This window comes from Colletotrichum karsti (assembly GCF_011947395.1).
Source record: "Colletotrichum karsti strain CkLH20 chromosome Unknown Scaffold4, whole genome shotgun sequence".
Lineage (NCBI taxonomy): Eukaryota > Fungi > Ascomycota > Sordariomycetes > Glomerellales > Glomerellaceae > Colletotrichum > Colletotrichum karsti.
The window spans coordinates 60,706-78,592 of record NW_024065904.1 but is presented as its reverse complement, the minus strand read 5'-3'; the positions used below and the strand labels follow the sequence as shown (position 1 = coordinate 78,592).

General features: G+C 53.2%; 7 protein-coding genes across 7 annotated transcripts; 2 read left to right on the top strand and 5 right to left on the bottom strand.

Moving 5' to 3' along the window:
• Nucleotides 1-327: 327 nt before the first annotated feature.
• On the bottom strand, nucleotides 328-1,003 carry CkaCkLH20_01575 (uncharacterized protein; the record flags this gene model as incomplete). The annotated part of the gene is made up of 3 exons (XM_038884294.1): nucleotides 328-531; nucleotides 599-700; nucleotides 758-1,003. The coding sequence occupies 3 exons, from the start codon at nucleotides 1,001-1,003 to the stop codon at nucleotides 328-330; spliced, it is 552 nt and encodes a 183-aa protein (XP_038749994.1).
• A 1,146-nt stretch (nucleotides 1,004-2,149) lies between these two features.
• On the bottom strand, nucleotides 2,150-3,140 carry CkaCkLH20_01574 (uncharacterized protein; the record flags this gene model as incomplete). Its single annotated transcript, XM_038884293.1, has 2 exons — nucleotides 2,150-2,680; nucleotides 2,742-3,140. 2 exons carry the CDS (start codon nucleotides 3,138-3,140, stop codon nucleotides 2,150-2,152), a joined length of 930 nt encoding a protein of 309 aa, XP_038749993.1.
• Nucleotides 3,141-3,625: 485 nt separating this feature from the next.
• On the bottom strand, nucleotides 3,626-6,765 carry CkaCkLH20_01573 (eukaryotic membrane protein family; the record flags this gene model as incomplete). Its single annotated transcript, XM_038884292.1, has 4 exons — nucleotides 3,626-4,297; nucleotides 4,348-5,001; nucleotides 5,053-5,217; nucleotides 5,290-6,765. The coding sequence occupies 4 exons, from the start codon at nucleotides 6,763-6,765 to the stop codon at nucleotides 3,626-3,628; spliced, it is 2,967 nt and encodes a 988-aa protein (XP_038749992.1).
• Nucleotides 6,766-8,248: 1,483 nt separating this feature from the next.
• Nucleotides 8,249-9,218, top strand: CkaCkLH20_01572 (dienelactone hydrolase; the record flags this gene model as incomplete). Its single annotated transcript, XM_038884291.1, has 3 exons — nucleotides 8,249-8,298; nucleotides 8,457-8,844; nucleotides 8,898-9,218. 3 exons carry the CDS (start codon nucleotides 8,249-8,251, stop codon nucleotides 9,216-9,218), a joined length of 759 nt encoding a protein of 252 aa, XP_038749991.1.
• Nucleotides 9,219-9,403: 185 nt separating this feature from the next.
• On the bottom strand, nucleotides 9,404-11,397 carry CkaCkLH20_01571 (GMC oxidoreductase; the record flags this gene model as incomplete). The annotated part of the gene is made up of 5 exons (XM_038884290.1): nucleotides 9,404-10,298; nucleotides 10,355-10,708; nucleotides 10,762-10,810; nucleotides 10,869-11,261; nucleotides 11,313-11,397. 5 exons carry the CDS (start codon nucleotides 11,395-11,397, stop codon nucleotides 9,404-9,406), a joined length of 1,776 nt encoding a protein of 591 aa, XP_038749990.1.
• Nucleotides 11,398-13,038: 1,641 nt separating this feature from the next.
• On the top strand, nucleotides 13,039-15,376 carry CkaCkLH20_01570 (modin; the record flags this gene model as incomplete). Its single annotated transcript, XM_038884289.1, has 2 exons — nucleotides 13,039-14,194; nucleotides 14,253-15,376. The coding sequence occupies 2 exons, from the start codon at nucleotides 13,039-13,041 to the stop codon at nucleotides 15,374-15,376; spliced, it is 2,280 nt and encodes a 759-aa protein (XP_038749989.1).
• A 1,703-nt stretch (nucleotides 15,377-17,079) lies between these two features.
• On the bottom strand, nucleotides 17,080-17,856 carry CkaCkLH20_01569 (uncharacterized protein; the record flags this gene model as incomplete). Its single annotated transcript, XM_038884288.1, has 4 exons — nucleotides 17,080-17,166; nucleotides 17,228-17,351; nucleotides 17,422-17,611; nucleotides 17,670-17,856. 4 exons carry the CDS (start codon nucleotides 17,854-17,856, stop codon nucleotides 17,080-17,082), a joined length of 588 nt encoding a protein of 195 aa, XP_038749988.1.
• Nucleotides 17,857-17,887: the final 31 nt, after the last annotated feature.

Genomic DNA, 17,887 nt, shown 5'->3' with positions numbered 1-17,887 from the left:
GACGATGTATACGATTTATGGGGTTGCGAATGCTCGGCTTTGACGCTCCGCTCTGTGAGCGGGCTGGATGGCGCAAGGTACTGACCTGGTATGATATGTAAATGAGAACATGTGCTATGATGAACTGAACGTCATTGCCTGGAAACCCCAAGGGTGCAGGTCTTGGTAGATTACCAGCTGCACCATAGCTCACGAACGTCAACAAGGCTCGATATGGTCCGAATGGAACAATTCAGAAGTCTGCAGGCGTATTACTGGTATTAGGGTGTTCTAAAACTACTTGTAATTGTGTCTAATCGTGCATGTTGCCTTCCCGTATTTACTACCTTAGTCCCTGTTCCAGGGGGCCGCTGAGTTCGTGATGCGTCCACGCAGCACGAAGATTGCAAGAGTCAACACCACCACCTCAAGAAGTAACCATATCGTCAAAATCGCCGCAATGTATTTGAGGGTGTTGTGGTGACGTTTGTCGCCTGGAGGATTGAACGTCGTGTCGCGTTCGATATCGTGATTGGACTTTGGTTCGGGTTGCTAAAGCGGAGGACGAGAGCGTCAGTATGGGAAATGGGTAGAGTAAAAGATGTACTTTGAGACTTACAGGTACAGGCTGGGATGGCTGGGATGGCTGGACAGGTGGCCGATTTGCAATCGATTGGCGTCTGCACTCAGGACAGCCGGACAGGCGGGGTGGTGGAAGACACTGGCAGCACGTCAGCTTGGTCGATATTCCCGTTCGTGGGGTGCAAGAGAGACTAACCTCATCGCAGTACATGTGACCACAGCTGAGAGGCTGGCAGAAGGATGCCCGGCACTCTCTGCACTGGTGGCTGTGGTCTGGCATATCTTCATGTGCAGGTGCAGATGCAGGTGCAGCAGCGGTGCTCTTGGGTGAGGCAGACCTCGCCGGGGTGCTCGGCTCCGTCCTCTGCTCGGCGACGGTAGACAGGTCTCTGTCGCCGCGGGTCGACTTGGGCGGTGAACCAGCGAGGGCGACGTTGCTCATCGTGAATCTAGGTCTCCCGTTCTCGGATGTGTCGAATGTTGCGCGTCGTCGCTCTGTGAGGGTCCAGAGAAGGCGTTGAGCGAGGGAGGGAGAAGATAATTTTGCAAACGACAGTAGAGGATCGTGGACGTAAAGAGGTGAAGACGGTGGCTTGCTGTTGATAACTCTGAAGCCAAACTTCTGATATTGTCTTGTATGTAGTAGTTGTTGGATGGACAGAAATGGGAATGGAGGTGTTTGATCGAAGTTGGGAGGACGATGGTGGGCATTCTTGGGGGTGTTATTGACGACATGGAAAGGGACGGGCGGGGAGTCAAGGAAGGAATCATGCACAGAGACGTGGTAGCTTCCTTCAAATTGGTGATGCCTTCCTTTTGATGTCCTTCGCAGAGTACCTGCCGACCTAGATAGGCATACAAGCTTAGGTCGGAAGGCACCGGGCACTCGGGCAGCCCCTGAAGCAGCAGTCGCATGGGAAGCTCTTCCCCAAATCAGAACAACTTCCCAATTGTTTTACCCAGGGCCTTCCTAAAGACACTTGATTCATCGCTCTTGCCCAAATGCCCGTTAACTCCTTCCATTTGACTTCTACCTACCTTACTTAAGATAGCGTACCAAGGTAGGCACCTCGAGACATGCGATTGGGATGGAATGAACGGCCGGTGTCCTTTCCACCTCGCGGGCATTAACAGCTGCGAGTGCTGGGACATTGGAAAGCCTAAATTCCCTTCACCTTGAATACTGCCTACCTGTCTGTACCTTCCATTGCAAGAATCACAATCGCTGGGTATGAAAGACACTCCCGCCAACAGCCGACTCGTTGAAGGCCACTGGCGTGTGAAATGTATCACCATATGGGAATCTAATTACTTTGATCACTTTCATGTAGGACTGTCTCAACTATCCATGCTACTTACGGTAATTCTCAGACAACTCAGACACCCCCGGTTTAACCTATGGTTTGCTGCCCGGCGTGCCACTGCCCTGACACTCGCCGCTGAACGAACATCCCGTCTGCTCGCCCACCCCTAGCCGAGTGACCAGCTAATTACCGACTATGAAGGTAATTCCATGAAACTTATCACTAGGTGTCCAGAGATCCGTACAGGCCATGGAATCGGACGCCTACATCAGGACATCTCAACGCTAATCAATATTACGGGCATCGCCACCAGTAGGAGGAGCACTGTTTCCTCTCGAAAGCCCACCCGTTCTTTCGTCGCCCTGCCTCCGGCCCGTCAGGAAGTGCGCTTCGAGCTGTCGAGTAGAGTGCAGGAACAACGATCCAGAAGCGACAGTGGTATGAACAACAGCAGGCGCCCGAGTAATGGCTCTGTTGTGTCTTGCCAAAGAAGCTAGGGGGTTTTCGGATGGAGGAGATCGGGACCTCCGTTGCATCTGCCTCCGTCGTTCTTCGAATGATTCCTGCGAAAAGGCCTGCGTGGCGTCGTCCGAATCGTCTTCGCCAATGCCGTCAACATCTGCATCAACGTCGTCGTCATCGTCATCGTCCTCGCCAACGTTCTCATCAGGAACGTCAGCGACGTTAATTTCCCACCCGTGGAGACGCCAGTTGCATCTCGTCTCCCCTATGCTCTCCCCAGCCGCCCGAGCTCTGTCGTCTTGCCCCTTTCTCCAGATGGCCCACGTCCTGAGCTGTTCGAAGTTATGCCTGATCTTTCCTAAACCGTCAACATACAACGCATACCAGTTGGCTTCAACCAAGGTGGTAACTCACCATTACTGAATGCTTCAGAGCGGGCTTTATCACCCCGCCAGAGAGTCTCGTTGGGCTCGAAATACGTTCCTTGCACGTAGGACATTTTCCAAGTCCTGCCTGGATTTGAAGATTGCGAGTCTCGCCGCTGAGGAGCTCCTCGGCGCATTTCATGCAGTAGCTGTGTCCGCACGTCGCCGTGTACATTCTGTCGAGCAGTTTCCAGCAGATGCCGCATAGACTCGCCTCCACCATTTTGTCCAGAATTTCCCAGGCGTTGATGGTGCTCTCGGCGTCGTTGCCACCGCTGGCATGTGTGCCCTGGGGCGTCATGGTCTCGGCTTTCGTGGTTTCTCGCCTGGTGTCTCGGTAGTTGGGTGTTGTGGAGGTCTCACTGCGCTTTGTGCTGATGTCTGCCAAGGATTGCCGCGATGATGTGCATGGGAAGACTTTTATCGCAATGTCTCGGTGCAACTGAGTTTTTTTAATAATTATCCAGGTGATCCAAGATTAGGTTGCCTCGCGAGAGTTCGACGGAAACCTGGCGAACTGGTCGCTTCAGCGACCTGGATGCCCTTCTATGCCATGCCGCTTCTTTGCCGCACCACTGTCGAACCTACCTTTTCGGAATTGTTCAGAATAGACCGCACCAGGTAATTTGCAATTACCACGTCGTCTCCTTCGCAACCCAGTCGCTCGTTTAGTTATGACTGATCGGATGCACAGGTTGAGCTACCGCCGCCGCAGCAAGGAGTCATTAGCTCGTCGCACCAGTCAAGTCCTCGAGATCGTGATGTAATTCCATTGGCCAACATTCGGGAAACAAAGAATCCCACGATTCTCCCAAGCTATGCTATGCGATATGATGCTGAGTAATCATGTACAGCCAAGACCAGATGCGCCAACTACCAGATCCTCTTCGCAACCATTTCATACCGGTAGACGCCGTTGTAATCACCCTCTGGCGGCTTTTCCTGCTTTTGCACGCGCCCTTTACCACCTTTCAGCCCCTCCTTGTCGTCTGCGTGAATCCATCTCCGTCTGTCCTCCGTGACTTCAATCTGCCCGTACCCGCCAACACGCTTCCCCTTGGCGTCGTAAGACTCACGCTCCTCCTGCCCCATCGCCACCAAGTGCTCCTTACGCTTCATCTTGGCGTATCGGTTGCGCGAGTACCGCAAAAGGACCATGCCCAGCAGCAGCTTGATGATGAGCAAGACGAGGAAGGCGATGAAGAAGACAACGATCATCGTGACGGCTGCAATGACGTCGTCGCTTGTCCAGGACCACCACGACCGCGCCTTGAACGTAGGGGACCCGTGGGGGTAGCCGTAGACTGCGCGGCCGAGCGCATCGCGAAGAAGGGTATCGAGGCGGTCGAGGGCGGCTACCATGACCGGCGAAGACGGCGTGGCAGACTCGACGGAAAGAGACGTCTGCGTTGATTCCGGGAGCGGTGTGGGAATACGAGTCGAGAGAAACATGTGGTATGTCTGCACTGAAGCGCGGATGAAGAGACACGAAAGGGGGATGACGGCAAGGCCGAGTCGTCGAGTCAAGGATGGTGTGACGAATGCCTGGCAAGAATGTCAGCGGAAGCAAGTAGCTGGGGAACGGAAATGCTTACATTTGTGTAGTAGTCCTTGCACAGGATATCAAGGATACGGCTGTAGAATGTTGGCTTGATGTTGTTGAACTTGTTGACGTAGGCATGTTTGATGGTGTCTACAAGCATCTCGCTACCGATGACGATGAGGAAAGGAGACAAAACCTCGCCGGACCAGACCCAGGACGGCAGGACCGTGAAACTGAAAGGCAGGATTGAAGGGCTGTGGAGAGGCATAGAGCCACCGCCCATGTCGCTGCCGCTCTCGGATCCGGCGCCAGGTACAGAAAGACCACCGACTTCGACGATGTTACGCATGCCGATAATCAGCAACATGATCCATAGCTGAAAACGCTCGACAATGTCCGCACAGGTCAGTTGAAATAGATTGTCCTTCTCGAAGCGCTTGAAGACGGTACTCTTGATCTCGACGAACTGATTCGAAATCATCAGAGTCAGGAGAGCATTGGAGTACGAGTTCACGGCCACGTTGAGCGTGATGACCTGGTAGTACAAGGAGACGGAATGAATAACGTTGTAGGCGAGAGCAAGTGCGAACATGCCCATGGGCAGCAGCACCTTTGACCGTCCGGAACTGTTTCGAGACAAAGTTTCGGAGCTGAAGAGACACTCGAAGATATCCTGTCCGAGGGCGGAGAGAAGACGATCGCCGACCTAGGAGTGTGTTAGTAAAACGAACACATGAAATGTGCTCTACGGACTTACCTCGAGAACGTTGTAGATAACATAGAGCTTGATTCCATCCTGAGCTCGAATAAAGTGGTACATACGACTGGCGTCCAACTTCATGAGAAACAGCGAGCTGCACAAGATAACAGCACCCTGCAGTAAATCGGCCTTGTGGAACGAAGACAGGTTTGAAGGTATCGACTTTGTCCGCCTGTGACGATGTGTTCGATGCCCAGACATGTGTGGAGGATGATGACCGGCAGGGCCATTCACCTTATAAGTGACTCCGTGTCCGTTACCATTCATCTTGACCTCCTGCTCTATCACGTTGCCTCCATTTGTCTTGACGTCCGAATCAACACGTACGGGAGGGACATCGCCAGGAGGCCGCACGTCCACAGTTTCCATGGGTATTCTCCTTTCCGCAGGTCGGCTCTGGCTCCTATCCCGACTGACGAGGTGGTCGGGATTCTCGTGTTGGGCGGACGACATAGCCCTGGACCTTGGCCGCCGGGCTCTTGCCCATACTCTACCCAGTCCGTACCAGACGAAGCCGATCATCCAACGAGCCTCTTTGGCAGCGAGATAGCCCCACCATTTGACCAGCACGCTCAACGCAATGCAAAACCTCATCGGCAAGATGGTAAAGTTGTAAAGCCAGGCATCGAGACACGCCAGCGCCCCAAAGTACAGTGTCCGCTCGAGAAAGGTCGGGAGCATGAGGACGTTTTTCAGCCTTTCCCACTTAACGGCGTACGACTCGTATGGAATATCGTTGGTATGTGAATGGTGTATGTACAAAGGACTCGGCCGTTGAGCTGCCAGTTCCAGCTGCAGGTGCGTTGGTATGGACATGGGTGGGAGGGGTATCGAAGGAGGGAGAGGCGACGGCGGAATGGGGTCATTTCTCGTTGTTTTCGGCTGCTGCAACGACGGCGGCGGCACTTGGATTTGCGGCAGTTTGCTCTGAGTCGGCGGCAGGGGGCTCACGGCGTTGAAGTGAGTGGCGGCCTCGAGATTTAACGGTGGTGGCCTGGCAACGGTGTAGAAGGAATTCCGGCGGGGCGATGTCGTTTGAGACTGAGATTGCCGCCGGTTCGTCGGCGGCGTGGAGAGTGTTCTTCCAGAGGTCGGTCGGCGCCATTCATCGTGTTGTCGCGATCTACTTCCTCCGTCTGTGACAGGCCCATTCGACCGCAGAGAATTCGGCTGGCTGAGAATCGACTGTCGGATAGCTTGCAGCTGCTCCGCAATCTGAACCGGTCGATCTTGGTCGTTGGCTGCGCCGTCCAGGACAACGGCGATGGGTAGAGCTTCGGGCGCCTGCAGTTGCTGTATCCCTGCCGCCGATAACCTCCTAACATGATCGTGGCTCTGAGATTTGGATGCAGAACTGGATCCAGTCCTTGCTCTCGTCTTTTGTGTGGCATCTTCTTTCGGATCGGTCTCCTTTGTGTTCGAAGATGTCGCCGGCTCGGATGTGGACGACGAGTTGGATGATTCCTGCCGTTCGGGCTTGCTGTGCGTCGAGGAGCCATCGGAAGATTGTTCTTCATCGGAGTGACCGCCGGGGATGGTAGGGAGGGTCGATGTAGGCGGTGCGCTCGAGGAAACGGTGGGCAGCGGCGGCATAGGAATGTGGGAGACTTTGATGTCGCTTTTCGGGTTTATTGCACTGTCGTCGAAAGCTTTGCCCTCGGGAGGGAATGCTGGCATGGCCGGGAAGGCCTCGACCGGCTCACGAGACATGGTGGTAGAGTTTCCATTCGATCCATGATTATCGTCGGCCCCGCGATCTGTATCCTGTTCGCTCTCCGACATTCCCAAGCCCTTCGCTATCTTTCCTAGTCGAGAGACGCCGGCGCCATTCGCTGTTTGTTGTAGGCAATTCGTTGGATCGCAAGCAAGGCTGGTCGGGTGGGCGAATAAGAAGGTGAGCCGAGGTCAAGAACGTTGTGCCAGAGAATCCAAGCAATTAGCCTCGCAGTTTGCAGTTCTTCGCAGCAGCAAATCGCGGGTGGGGGGAAAGACTGTCCGACGGCGGGATCTCCAAGAGGGTGCGCCAGCTCGACTGCAGTGAGTGTGGAATTACAGGATTGGTGGACAAGGAAACCTTGGCCACGAGAGAAGAGAACACAGTGGAGACGCTAAACTGCACCGAGTGCACCTGTGTTTTTTTGGATTTGGACACTGGACACTGGATGCGGATGCGGATGCGGATGGAGCCACGGCCAGGAGTGACGTAAGAACAGAGTCCGTGCGTCTCTGTCTGTATCTTATCGATAAGAAGGGCGGTCTGAGTCAGCACGGATTTACGGAAATACTGCGGGTCTTCTCTCCGCTTCCGGTGACCCCAGGTGAGCTCCCGTCACCTTCCATGATTCACCGAGACCGGACCTTCTACCATTCATGCAATTATGAAATCATGACGTCCGTCACCGCCTGTGTAGCCAGCTGTGCCTTGCACTAGCATTCAAAAGTCCCGATGTCTGGATCTGAAGGTGACGATCGACTTTTAAATTCCGAACGTGCGGAATCAGAATCCCAGAAATCGGGGCAGTTTCCACCTGGACCGGCACTGACAGCCACAATCCAGGGTCACTTGAAGATGGCTTCAATCTAACCCCGTGTGCCGATCGTGGAAATCTGTCCGTGACGGACACCTCCCGCCTTATATCCGCTACTGCCGCGCTGTATGCCGCTTCGGGACCGTGTCGTGTCGTGTCGGCCAACGGAGCTCCAGCCGTCTCAAGTTTTCATTTCACCCTAGAAGCCGAAGCAACGCGCGGGAGGTTCGGTGAAGTGGGGATTGGAGATTGGAGCTTGAAGAATGGCTCCGAAAGTCTGTGTCTTCATCCGTGTGGTGTATTGTCTCATCAAGAGGGGCAGCTGGAGGAGACGTTGAGTCCGAGTTACAGACCTCCTCAACCAATTGACGTGCTACGGCATCATTGCATTGGATCGGATCGGATCTCGGCCCACACCTTTCCCCGTCGAATGTCCAAGAAGGCAAAAAAATGTCCCGTCTAGGAGGGGCCAAGTCGCTATGGGAATCCAATTGCTTGGTAATGCCTCACGTCAACGCTTCGGCCTTCTTGATCCGCGGATCTAGGAGCCCCTCATAGCTCTGCAACCTCCGACTCTTAAGCACGCCAACGCCCTCCTCGTTCCAGAACAGCCCAATTGATTCTTCCACTCTGAACTGATCCTATCTCAATCAAATATTATCAAAATGGCCTCCAACCCTCCCGGAAAGTGCTGCACTGTCGGCGTCAAGCACGAGTACGTAAGAACCGAATCATGACCCCGCCGGTTTACCCCTCCCCCACTTCACAAAGCTTGATTCCCCGAGTCCGGCATCCAAGCTCCCGTTCAATGCAGGCATTGCGATCCCGATGTTGCGGTTACGCTTCTTTGCTAATCAACTCTTGAACACGCAGAGGCACCCCTCAGGGCAAGAAGATCTCCGTCGCCGGCAAGTATGAGGGTTACCTCGCCGAGGCCCCCGCCGACAAGGCGCACAAGAACACCGGTATCCTCTTCGTTGCCGACGTCTTCGGCATCTGGAACAACAGCCAGCTCGTCGCCGACCAGTTCGCCGCCAACGGCTACACCACCCTGATCGTCGACCTGTTCCACGGCGACCAATTGTCCCTCCCCATGCCCGAAGGATTCGACATCATGAAGTGGTTCGCCGAGGGCAGCGACGGCAAGCACCCCCACGGCAAGGAGAGCGTCGACCCCATCATCGTCGACTCTATCAACTACCTCAAGAAGGAGCACAACATCACCAACCTCGGTGCCGTCGGCTACTGCTTTGGCGCCAAAGTAAGTCTTTCTGGAAGCCGTAGTACGGAGTAATGCTAATCATTTTGGGGTAGTACGTCGTCCGCCACTACAAGGACGGCATCAAGGTCGGCTTCACTGCCCACCCCAGCTTCGTCGACGACGAGGAGCTCGCTGCCATCTCTGGCCCCCTCTCCATCGCCGCCGCCGAGACCGACAGCATCTTCCCTGCCCCTCTGCGTCACAGGTCCGAGGAGATTCTGCAAAAGACCGGACAGCCTTACCAGATCAACCTCTACTCTGGCGTCGAGCATGGCTTCGCTGTGCGTTGCGACATTAGCAAAAAGGTTCAGAAGTATGCCAAGGAGCAGGCTTTCTACCAGGCTATTTCTTGGTTCGACGAGCACCTTTTGTGACTCAGTGAAAACGAAATGGGGGACTGTCTGAAGCTGTAAATAATGCTGAGCTGCGGGCTCACGAATGCAGCCGGTAACGAATATAATACCAAATCATGACCTTAACGCATCACTGGACAAGGGCCCATTGCCATGACAGATCATTTTGCGGTGGAACCTCTGAAGTCACGGCCAAGTGAGACGTCTCAAGCCTTTTCTGCCCACCCAGACTTCACAAAATCGGCGCACCTTTCTGCAACCATATAGACAGCCGCCACCGGGTGCGCACTCGTGTTTGTTGGGAACACACTAGCGTCCGCAATCCGCAGATTCTTGACGCCGTGAACCTTCATGTCTTGTCCCACGACACCTCCATCACCCTCTAGCGCCATACGACATGTCGAAGTTGGATGATAGAAATTGACCGTTTGCCTTTTCAAGTAATCATCAATCTGGTCATCGGTCACGTCCCTCCAGCTGCCTTCCCCTGTCCCTTTGGTGACTCCCGGGGCCAGATGCCATGCAGAACTGTAAGGATACTTGGTCTTGCGGAAGGTGTCGACATAGTTCATGGCAAAACGGGCTGCTTTTCGTGCAACGACCATGTCCCGCGGGTCCTTGAAATGCTGGAAGTGAAATCTGGGCAGGGCTAGAGGATCCGAAGAAGCTAATTCGATGCGGCCTCTGGAACACGGCTGGACAAGCGTGGCCAGGAATGCGCAGTATCCTTTCCATATCTCAGGGTTATGTGCTGCGTTGACGAAAAGGACTTCGACGTCTGGTAGGTTCTCTGGCAGGGAGGGGTCCGTACCACTTTCACATGACTTCACCCTCATAGTTGAGTCGTCGATATTCTTGCTCTGTACGAAGGCGCAAAGTCTCCCACCACACGTTGAGAGAATTCCTATCCTGTAGAAGACGAAGAGGAAGAGCATCCATATTGCCACGAGGGGGTTCTGGAGGCAGAGATAGGAGTCCGAGAAGCGGACCTGGAAGGAGATGCCGAAAGAGACATGGTCATGTAGGTTTGCGCCAACTCCGGGAAGGTTTCGAATTAACGGGATCTTGAGATCTTCGAGGTGTTGTTTTGGACCAATGCCGCTGGGTATGTCATTAGTTCACGGTCTATTATGAGGGGGGGGGGCACATGCCTTAACATGAGGAGTTGAGGAGTGAAGAGGGAGCCGCAGCAAATGATGACTTCTCGTCTGGCGTGGACCAAGCATTCTTTTCCCGACTTCTTATTGAGGTGATCCAAAACATAGACGCCTTCCGCTTCACTGCCGTCTTCGCTAAAACGGAGCCTAGTAGCTATTCCCCCACTGCAAATTGTAAGTCTGTTTTGACGCTGAATCACAAGCGACTTTGGCAAGTATGCAGCGACGGCCGAGTGGCGGTATCCGGACTGATCGATCATATGCTCTATGGTATAGAGACCTTCGGGAGGAGCCTTCGGGTTGTTCATGTCGTTACGAACAGGAAGATCCATGTCCCTTGCTGCTTGTTGAATGCTATCTGTCTGATTAGTCCACAACATTAGACATCAAGAAGAGGGCATTCGTACTATGCATCGATCGAAGTCACCGGCGGATCTTGCCTTAGATGAATTGGCCCTGGCAAAGTCAGCGCAAGAGCCTCCACCAACGAGGAGAGGTCTTCACCGACGCTTACCATTGTGACCACGATAAGAAGCTCCCGGCTGGGACGAAGCGTTCTCCAGCTTCTTGAAGTACGGCTCGCACTTTTCAAAGCTCCATTGGTCGTTTCCAAGAGCCGCCCACTGGTTATAGTTGCTCGGCGGACCACGCGTGTACATCAGCCCGTTGAGGTTGGAGGCGCCGCCGAGTGACCGAGAAGTGAAGCATCTGACTTTGACACCATCCCATTGCTCATCGGGCTCGGAATGTATGGTATCGATATCAGCGCCACGATTCTCTCTCGCGTTCCCGACTATAGGAATACTGTGTATCCAACTGTCTTCGATCTTGCCGTTGCAGATGAGAAGGACGCTGACATGAGGGTCTTCACTCAGTCGAGAAGCGACTGCGCATCCAGCCGTGCCGCCTAATGAGTGTTAGATTTCATTTGCATCCAAATCTTACGTGGTTTCGTCACCTCCAACGAGGATGTAGTCAAAGGTCTTGCCCTCGACATCAGTGACCCGGCACTGCGGGTATGTGACCCCAAAAGGCCAAATCATTCTGACTTCAGTTCGCTGGTGAAGCGATGTGTTGGAAGATATGTCAAAATTGAGCGCCGACTCTAGAAGACTTCGTTCTTCAAGTCCGGGCGAGCCGCTCGTCGCGAGACCGAGGTGAGGGGTTGCCTGTCATGACAACTAGAGGAACCTTGTGCGAGGCGTCTCGAACGCTTCGATAGTGATACATCATTCAAGTCATCGTAGTACAAAGAGCTTCATGAAGAAGCTGGTAACACCATGAATTGGGTCATCATTCATGGCAGACACTGTTGGTGTACTGGTGAAAAATATTTGGGTGTTGACGTGTGACCGAGCGCCGGCTGTCAGCTCTCAACTCTACCCTTAGCCATTACATGAACTCAAACTCATCAAGAAAGGAATTAAGCCGAGGAGATTAATGAGTGATGATTTTGTGGTTGAACACGTTTTCAATTGAAACAGGCGTCCAAAACCTCTGGCCCGGAGTGGCTGCGAACGGAAATCGGCAGCGAGGTGGACTTCAAACAGTGGATAAGAGAGCGCTAAGACGGGGAACTAACGATCAGATGGGAAGCTTAGCCATCGGGATCCAGCAATGAAGCTTTCGTCCGGAACTGCCACGGCTTGCCCTGCACTGCCCTCCCGCTCCGGGAGGCCCTCCGTAATAAATCTACTTATTTTGCACTGACGTACGGTTCGAACGGCGGGCCGCTCCTAGTTCTGCCCTGGCGAACCAGTTCCCGCCTGGCATCCATTCCATGTGTAGGTACGGATAGGTATGTTTGGACGAGCGGTTCAAGCTGCCTTTTCTGCACTGCCACTGCGGGACGTTAACATCTTGCCTTCTTCCACGTCAACGTACATGCTGCGCTGCGCTGCGATGCACCTCTGCATCGCCAACTCCGGGCTCGTCTTGACAACTCGTCGTTCTCCTCAATGAATGCCGCTGCCTGCTGCTGTTCCACAAACAAGACCCGGCAACACTGCAAAATAGCGCCAAATGAGCCACGGGCTAGCGACAGATAGGGCTGGCTATTGGGCAAGACATGGGGGTACCATGCCGGCGGCAGGGGGACGTTGTCTGTTGGTGATGGGGCTCGGCGTCCCTTTCTGGAGAAACAGGATGGCTGGGCAGACAGGCTGACATGAAGCGTCGAAAGTCGCTTCTACGAGTAGGTATGCGTTCTCCTCCCTCGACGCTCTCCGTAGCGCAGCTGGAGTCAGCCCATCGTACTCGTCCTGTCCATTCAACGCTTTCCAGACCGTCCACTCCCTTCAGACCCTTCCACTGCCAGCGGCTGCGCCGCCGTTGCGCGCATTAGCTTGTCGTGCAGCCTCGCCTCGCCCTACCCTGCCCTGCTCTACGTCAACTTCGACTGGACGACACGCCTGACACTGCAGGTCTCCTCCTGGGCCCCTCGAGCTGAGAACGTCAGATTGATCTGCCAGGAGGATCGGCTCCCTCACACCTCCTTCGTCTATGGCTCGACGACCATATCTCTCCTCGACCCCGATCCCTCTTGACCTCCGCGAGCGAGTCGACCCTTCGAACGAACACACACGATTGTAATACCATACTCGAGAGAGCCCTGCAGAAGGAAAGGCACGGCAATTGGCGGCATAACCTTACCTCTTGGCCCGCGGTTCCTCCTGACCGCCAGCATGACGACGGGCATGGATGAAGCGCAGTTCAACAAGACCCTCGACCTGATCAACAACAACATCAATGACGACGACAACGAACTATGGGTGGCCATTGCCGCCCTGGTCATCTCCGTTGTCGCTCTCCTCGCGTCCCTCCTACAAGTTGCCCAGCAGTACTACGCCTCTGCTGCTGGCTACTCAAGTTGCGACGAAAAGGCCATAGGCAAATGGTCCGAGGGGAGGCAACGAGTGCTGAAACCCTACGAATTCCGCTTCGAAGTCCAATTCGAAGCTCCCGTCATATTCCTGTGTCCACCAAAAAACGAGAGGGGCCCTGTCAAGAACGCCGACATTCTCTTCATTGATGGATCCCCAGAAAGCCTAGAAAAGACGCGGACGGCTCTGCCGCAAGCCCCTTCCAAGGATTCAAGTCAATCAAGTCAAGCCACCGAAAAGGAAATCAAACGAGCAGTTCACACGGCCGATAATGAGTTGGCATCGTGGGTGACGCTTTTGTCCGCCCTCCAACAAATGGAACACGAATCCAGGGAATGGCAGCAGAAGAAGTACGATGTAGACCTGAGACCAAGGGAGCCTCCAAAAGACAACACCCAGATCAACTCTCCAGAGGACACCAAAGGAACTCTCGCTAAGGTGGCTGGAAAGTACAGCTTGGCCGTAGCCTTGCAGAAGAAGGTCAAGAGCTGGGACACAATGCCTTCCAGCGTGAAGAAGCCTTATGCCACTACAACCTGGTGTCATATTGTCGAAATGCTGGCCTTGCTTGGTATATACTGGGTCGAATTCGATAGAACTAACGACAGGTACCGCGCCGAAGGAAACGGGTACACAGTAACTGGGTCCAAGGTCAGCGAGCTTGGGATAATGTTCACCTTCCAAGTCCATGGACGGAATCGATTTGGGCCCAATCGCGTTGTTCCAGTTGACGAAGTCAAGGAGTTGTGTTTTGGCTTTGTTCCGACGATTTACAAGTCCAAGTCAGACGAACGGCGACTGAAGCTTCCCATCGACGAGTCAAGGGACCTATCAACGTTGAATTTTGCGACCATGAACGAAATTGCGGAAACGTTAGTGTTAATCGGGTGCAACACCAACACTGTCAGATATTTTTCCGACAACAAGACGACCACGACGGTCAGCCACGTGTTTCCTGGTAAGTTCCGCCCTGGACAGAAATGGCGCTGAATAGAGGCTGACAGGGGGTACCTCAGTTGCTTTTGAGATTGTGGGAATGTTGGGACAAACACTGCACATTGAGAAGAGTGCATTTCGTTTGCTCCCGAACCCAACTCTTTTCCGATGGGACACGAAAAACTTCAGCCTGCCTAGACTGCTAACGGCATACGAGTACCAAATGAGGAAGCGTTTCGGCCGTAAGGACACCAACGACATGAAGGAGAAGCCCAGCGAATTCAAGGATGCCCGCAACAACGTTCCAATCACCAGCAACGTGACGAGGCAGATCTCGAGACACATCAAGATTCTACAAAAAGAACTTTTCAAGCAAGCTTCGCTGCCGACAGACCGCCGCAGCGAGTTGAGCTTGTCGCTAATGGATGCCTTGCACACTGCTCTGGATGATACGGATGAGATCCTGACTTTCAGAAGAAAGGAAAATCGGCCGGTCATTCACAGAGAGTACACAACTAAGTCGAAGCTTCTGCGACAGGTTTCCGAGAAAACAGGAAATGTTGCAGGAGAACATCAGGAAACGGAGCTTGAAAGCGACCGGCGGGAAACGGTCCGCTTTGTGCTTCGTAGTCACATTCAGGAGGTCTTGTCCGGCTTCAACCCCAGACCTGGAAAGACAACGCCAGAAGCCACCGGCCAGAAAACCACGACACCGCCGTCCAAGCCCAAATTCCGCTTCGAGGATATCGATTCGGCGCCTCCCGAGGTCAAGCAAGCCAAGCTCATGGAAGTTTATTTCCGAACGGTCCGGCAGAAGGTCATTGACGAGTCACAAAAGTCGACAGAACGGCGAGACGAAGAGCTCACGAACCCCAAGTCTGCGCCGCCGGCACCAGAAGAGGGATTTGCTCTGAAGCGCGCACAGACAGGGAAAACTATTCGCAGTCCCGTCGCGCCCGAGTCGTCGGGTGGAGACTCAGAGCAGGACATACCATTGGAGCGTTTGCCTGAGATTGACGATGATGATGAACCGATCGACTTGTTGGATGAGGATTATTTCTATGACACCACTCATGAGGACATCTGGTGCACGCTGGTGTTCCGGATGATCTGCTGGCTTATGCTTCATGATTTCCACAAGAACGACGTTCAATTGCCGAAGAGCGAACTGTTTGGTAGCCGATTGCCGGTGTATGTTGCTTAGGTGGCATTGATAAGATGACATTGATACTCGGAGGCCATCGGCGGACTCCTCCTTCGCCGTGTGCCAGGTGGTAAGCCTTTGGAAGTTGGCAACGATCGAGGTTGAGGGTACCATTCTCTCCGCATGATAGTGTTCAGCGACTCTCGGCATGATCACGTACGGTTGCATCTCACATAGATTTCAGTCCTAGTTATGAATGAATGATGATTGCATATGATAGCACCGATGCTCTATGAGCTGATGGCACACTGGCCCCAGACAGGAACCTTGTCAACACCGTGACATGTGTTGAGGACGGCCCACCCAGGGCGTTTCCAGTAACTACACTATTGTGGCCGCTTTCGGCAGCATTCGTCAAAAGCTGTCACTGAAGCCGTCATGATTTGAGAATAACGCCCGGGAGGCAATGATGGGGAGCTTTGATGATTGGCAGTCTTCTTCACATTGGACCTGAGGATATCTTATAGCTATCACTCTGTCCCCATATTTACACAAGCTTGAAGGCTTCCAGATTATCCCAAAGTCCCTTGAAACCTGCTCCTACACTATAAGCTTCATAGCCTTTAGCCCGGAGAGTGGATGATGCAAGCTTGCTGGCATCACCGTTGTAGCACAGAAAGATGATGGTATGCCGGTTTTCCCGCGCACTCTGCATCAGTTTTGACGCATTTGGCTTGTCGAACGCCCTTTGTATCTGTGTCCAGATCATATGAACAGACTCCGCATCCCCGAAGAGGTCGCCGCCTGCCAGACTAGACGACAATCCTTCTAAAGGCATCGAATATGAGCCTGGGAGGTGTTGAGTTCTGAAAGAAGCCTCGCTGCGAAGGTCAAAGGTCAAGACTGACGGGGAAAAGGTGTTATCTGAGTGACCTGGGCAACACCTAAGTCTTAATCGAGGATTTTCTGGAAAGAGCATGGTGAGGAGACGTGACAGCCAGGAACGACTTGTCGATAAGTTTTGAGCTGGAACGGGTTCGCTCAATTCGATCTTTTCCTCGACGATTTGGGTCGTTGACTTCTGCGTTGAGCCAATGTCAATTGGACCAAAGAGCATTGCGGCGACCGTCTGTACGTCTAGTACCCAGGTCTCATCATGCCTGGTCTGGTCACAATGCAGCAGTATCTGAGTTTGAACGCATTCAGTATGAACTCGCAACTCTTCGAATTGCGACTCACCTCATTTTCGATTCGAGGGAATTCGTTTGCTTCGAGCTTCTGGAAGTATGTGGGTAAATATTGGTATGGTAGATCGCTGCATGTGAAAACGCATGAGATCTCTCCCGTCGTTTTATCTCTTAGTTGAGCTATATCCTCAAGCTTGATGAGTTGCAAGATGTACTCAAGCAAACCATGAAGAGCCTCTCCGGATGATGGACCGGCAATGAGTCCCTCTCGAGAAAGTTGCATGGACATGCGGTATGAGTCAACAGAGGACACCTCGATACGGCTGTCGACTGTGCCTTGCCATGGAAATCCGGATGTGTAGAAGCCGTGGAAATGTCTAGGCCCAGGAGTGGGATCTCCGAACTTGTTGAAAACACTAATCCAAGGTGAGAGAATGAAAGATGTAAACGGAATATAACAAGCTTACCCGACAATCTTTACCTCTGGCTTGCGAGATTTTAGATACACGCCTGTACCTGTGATTGCACCTGGTTTCCGTGGTTAGCTAGGTAAAAGGAAAAGAAGATGACAATCGGTCACACCTCCAGTGCCAACCGTCGAGCAAAAGACGTTGATCTGGGGAAGCTGATGAAATACTTGAGGCCCAGTCCATTCCTCGTGAGCTTTCCAGTTCTTGTCAAAGTATCAGCGACGAAACCTCATGTGAAAGGTAAGGAAACCTACATTTGGATTGTCGTACTGCCCAGGGTACACTACTTCCTCACTCTGAGCAGCTCTCCGCCGCAGTCTGCACATGATGCCTGTAGGATCTGTGGGTTCCTGTTGAGCGAGACCACCGTAAAGACACCTGGTGAAATAAAGACGTTAGATACTGAAAACGAAGAATGAAATCCGCAGATGCTCCCAGAGAGTCGTACGGTCGGATACCGAAGAATCGAAGCAGGTTCAACGACTCTGGGGACTTCTTATTTGTCACATAGGCATCAACGTCTTCATTGCCCCAGAGAACCCGGGCGATAATGCCGAGTGACAGAACCGTGGAACCTGAGCTTGCTTCAACGATCTTTTTGCTGTGAGCATCGGACTCGTTGCGCAACATCTTGAGGGCTAGTAGAGTTGCTTGTCAACGTTTTAGTTGTGGTTCGGTTTGAAGAACTGCACGTACCGGGCAGAGACTTGACATTTTGGGCCGGCAGACAGGTAAGCATCTTTGCGTATATTCTCACACCATCTTCTCTAAAGGGGTTTAAGCGATCCGGAATCTCAACCAAAGGCAGAGGGGGGGTTTTGTCGGGGTCGAAGTAGTCGGCAACCGATCGGGGGCCGCTGAAGACGTTGTTATGATCTGACATGATTACAAAAGAATGATGACCAGGACCTGCA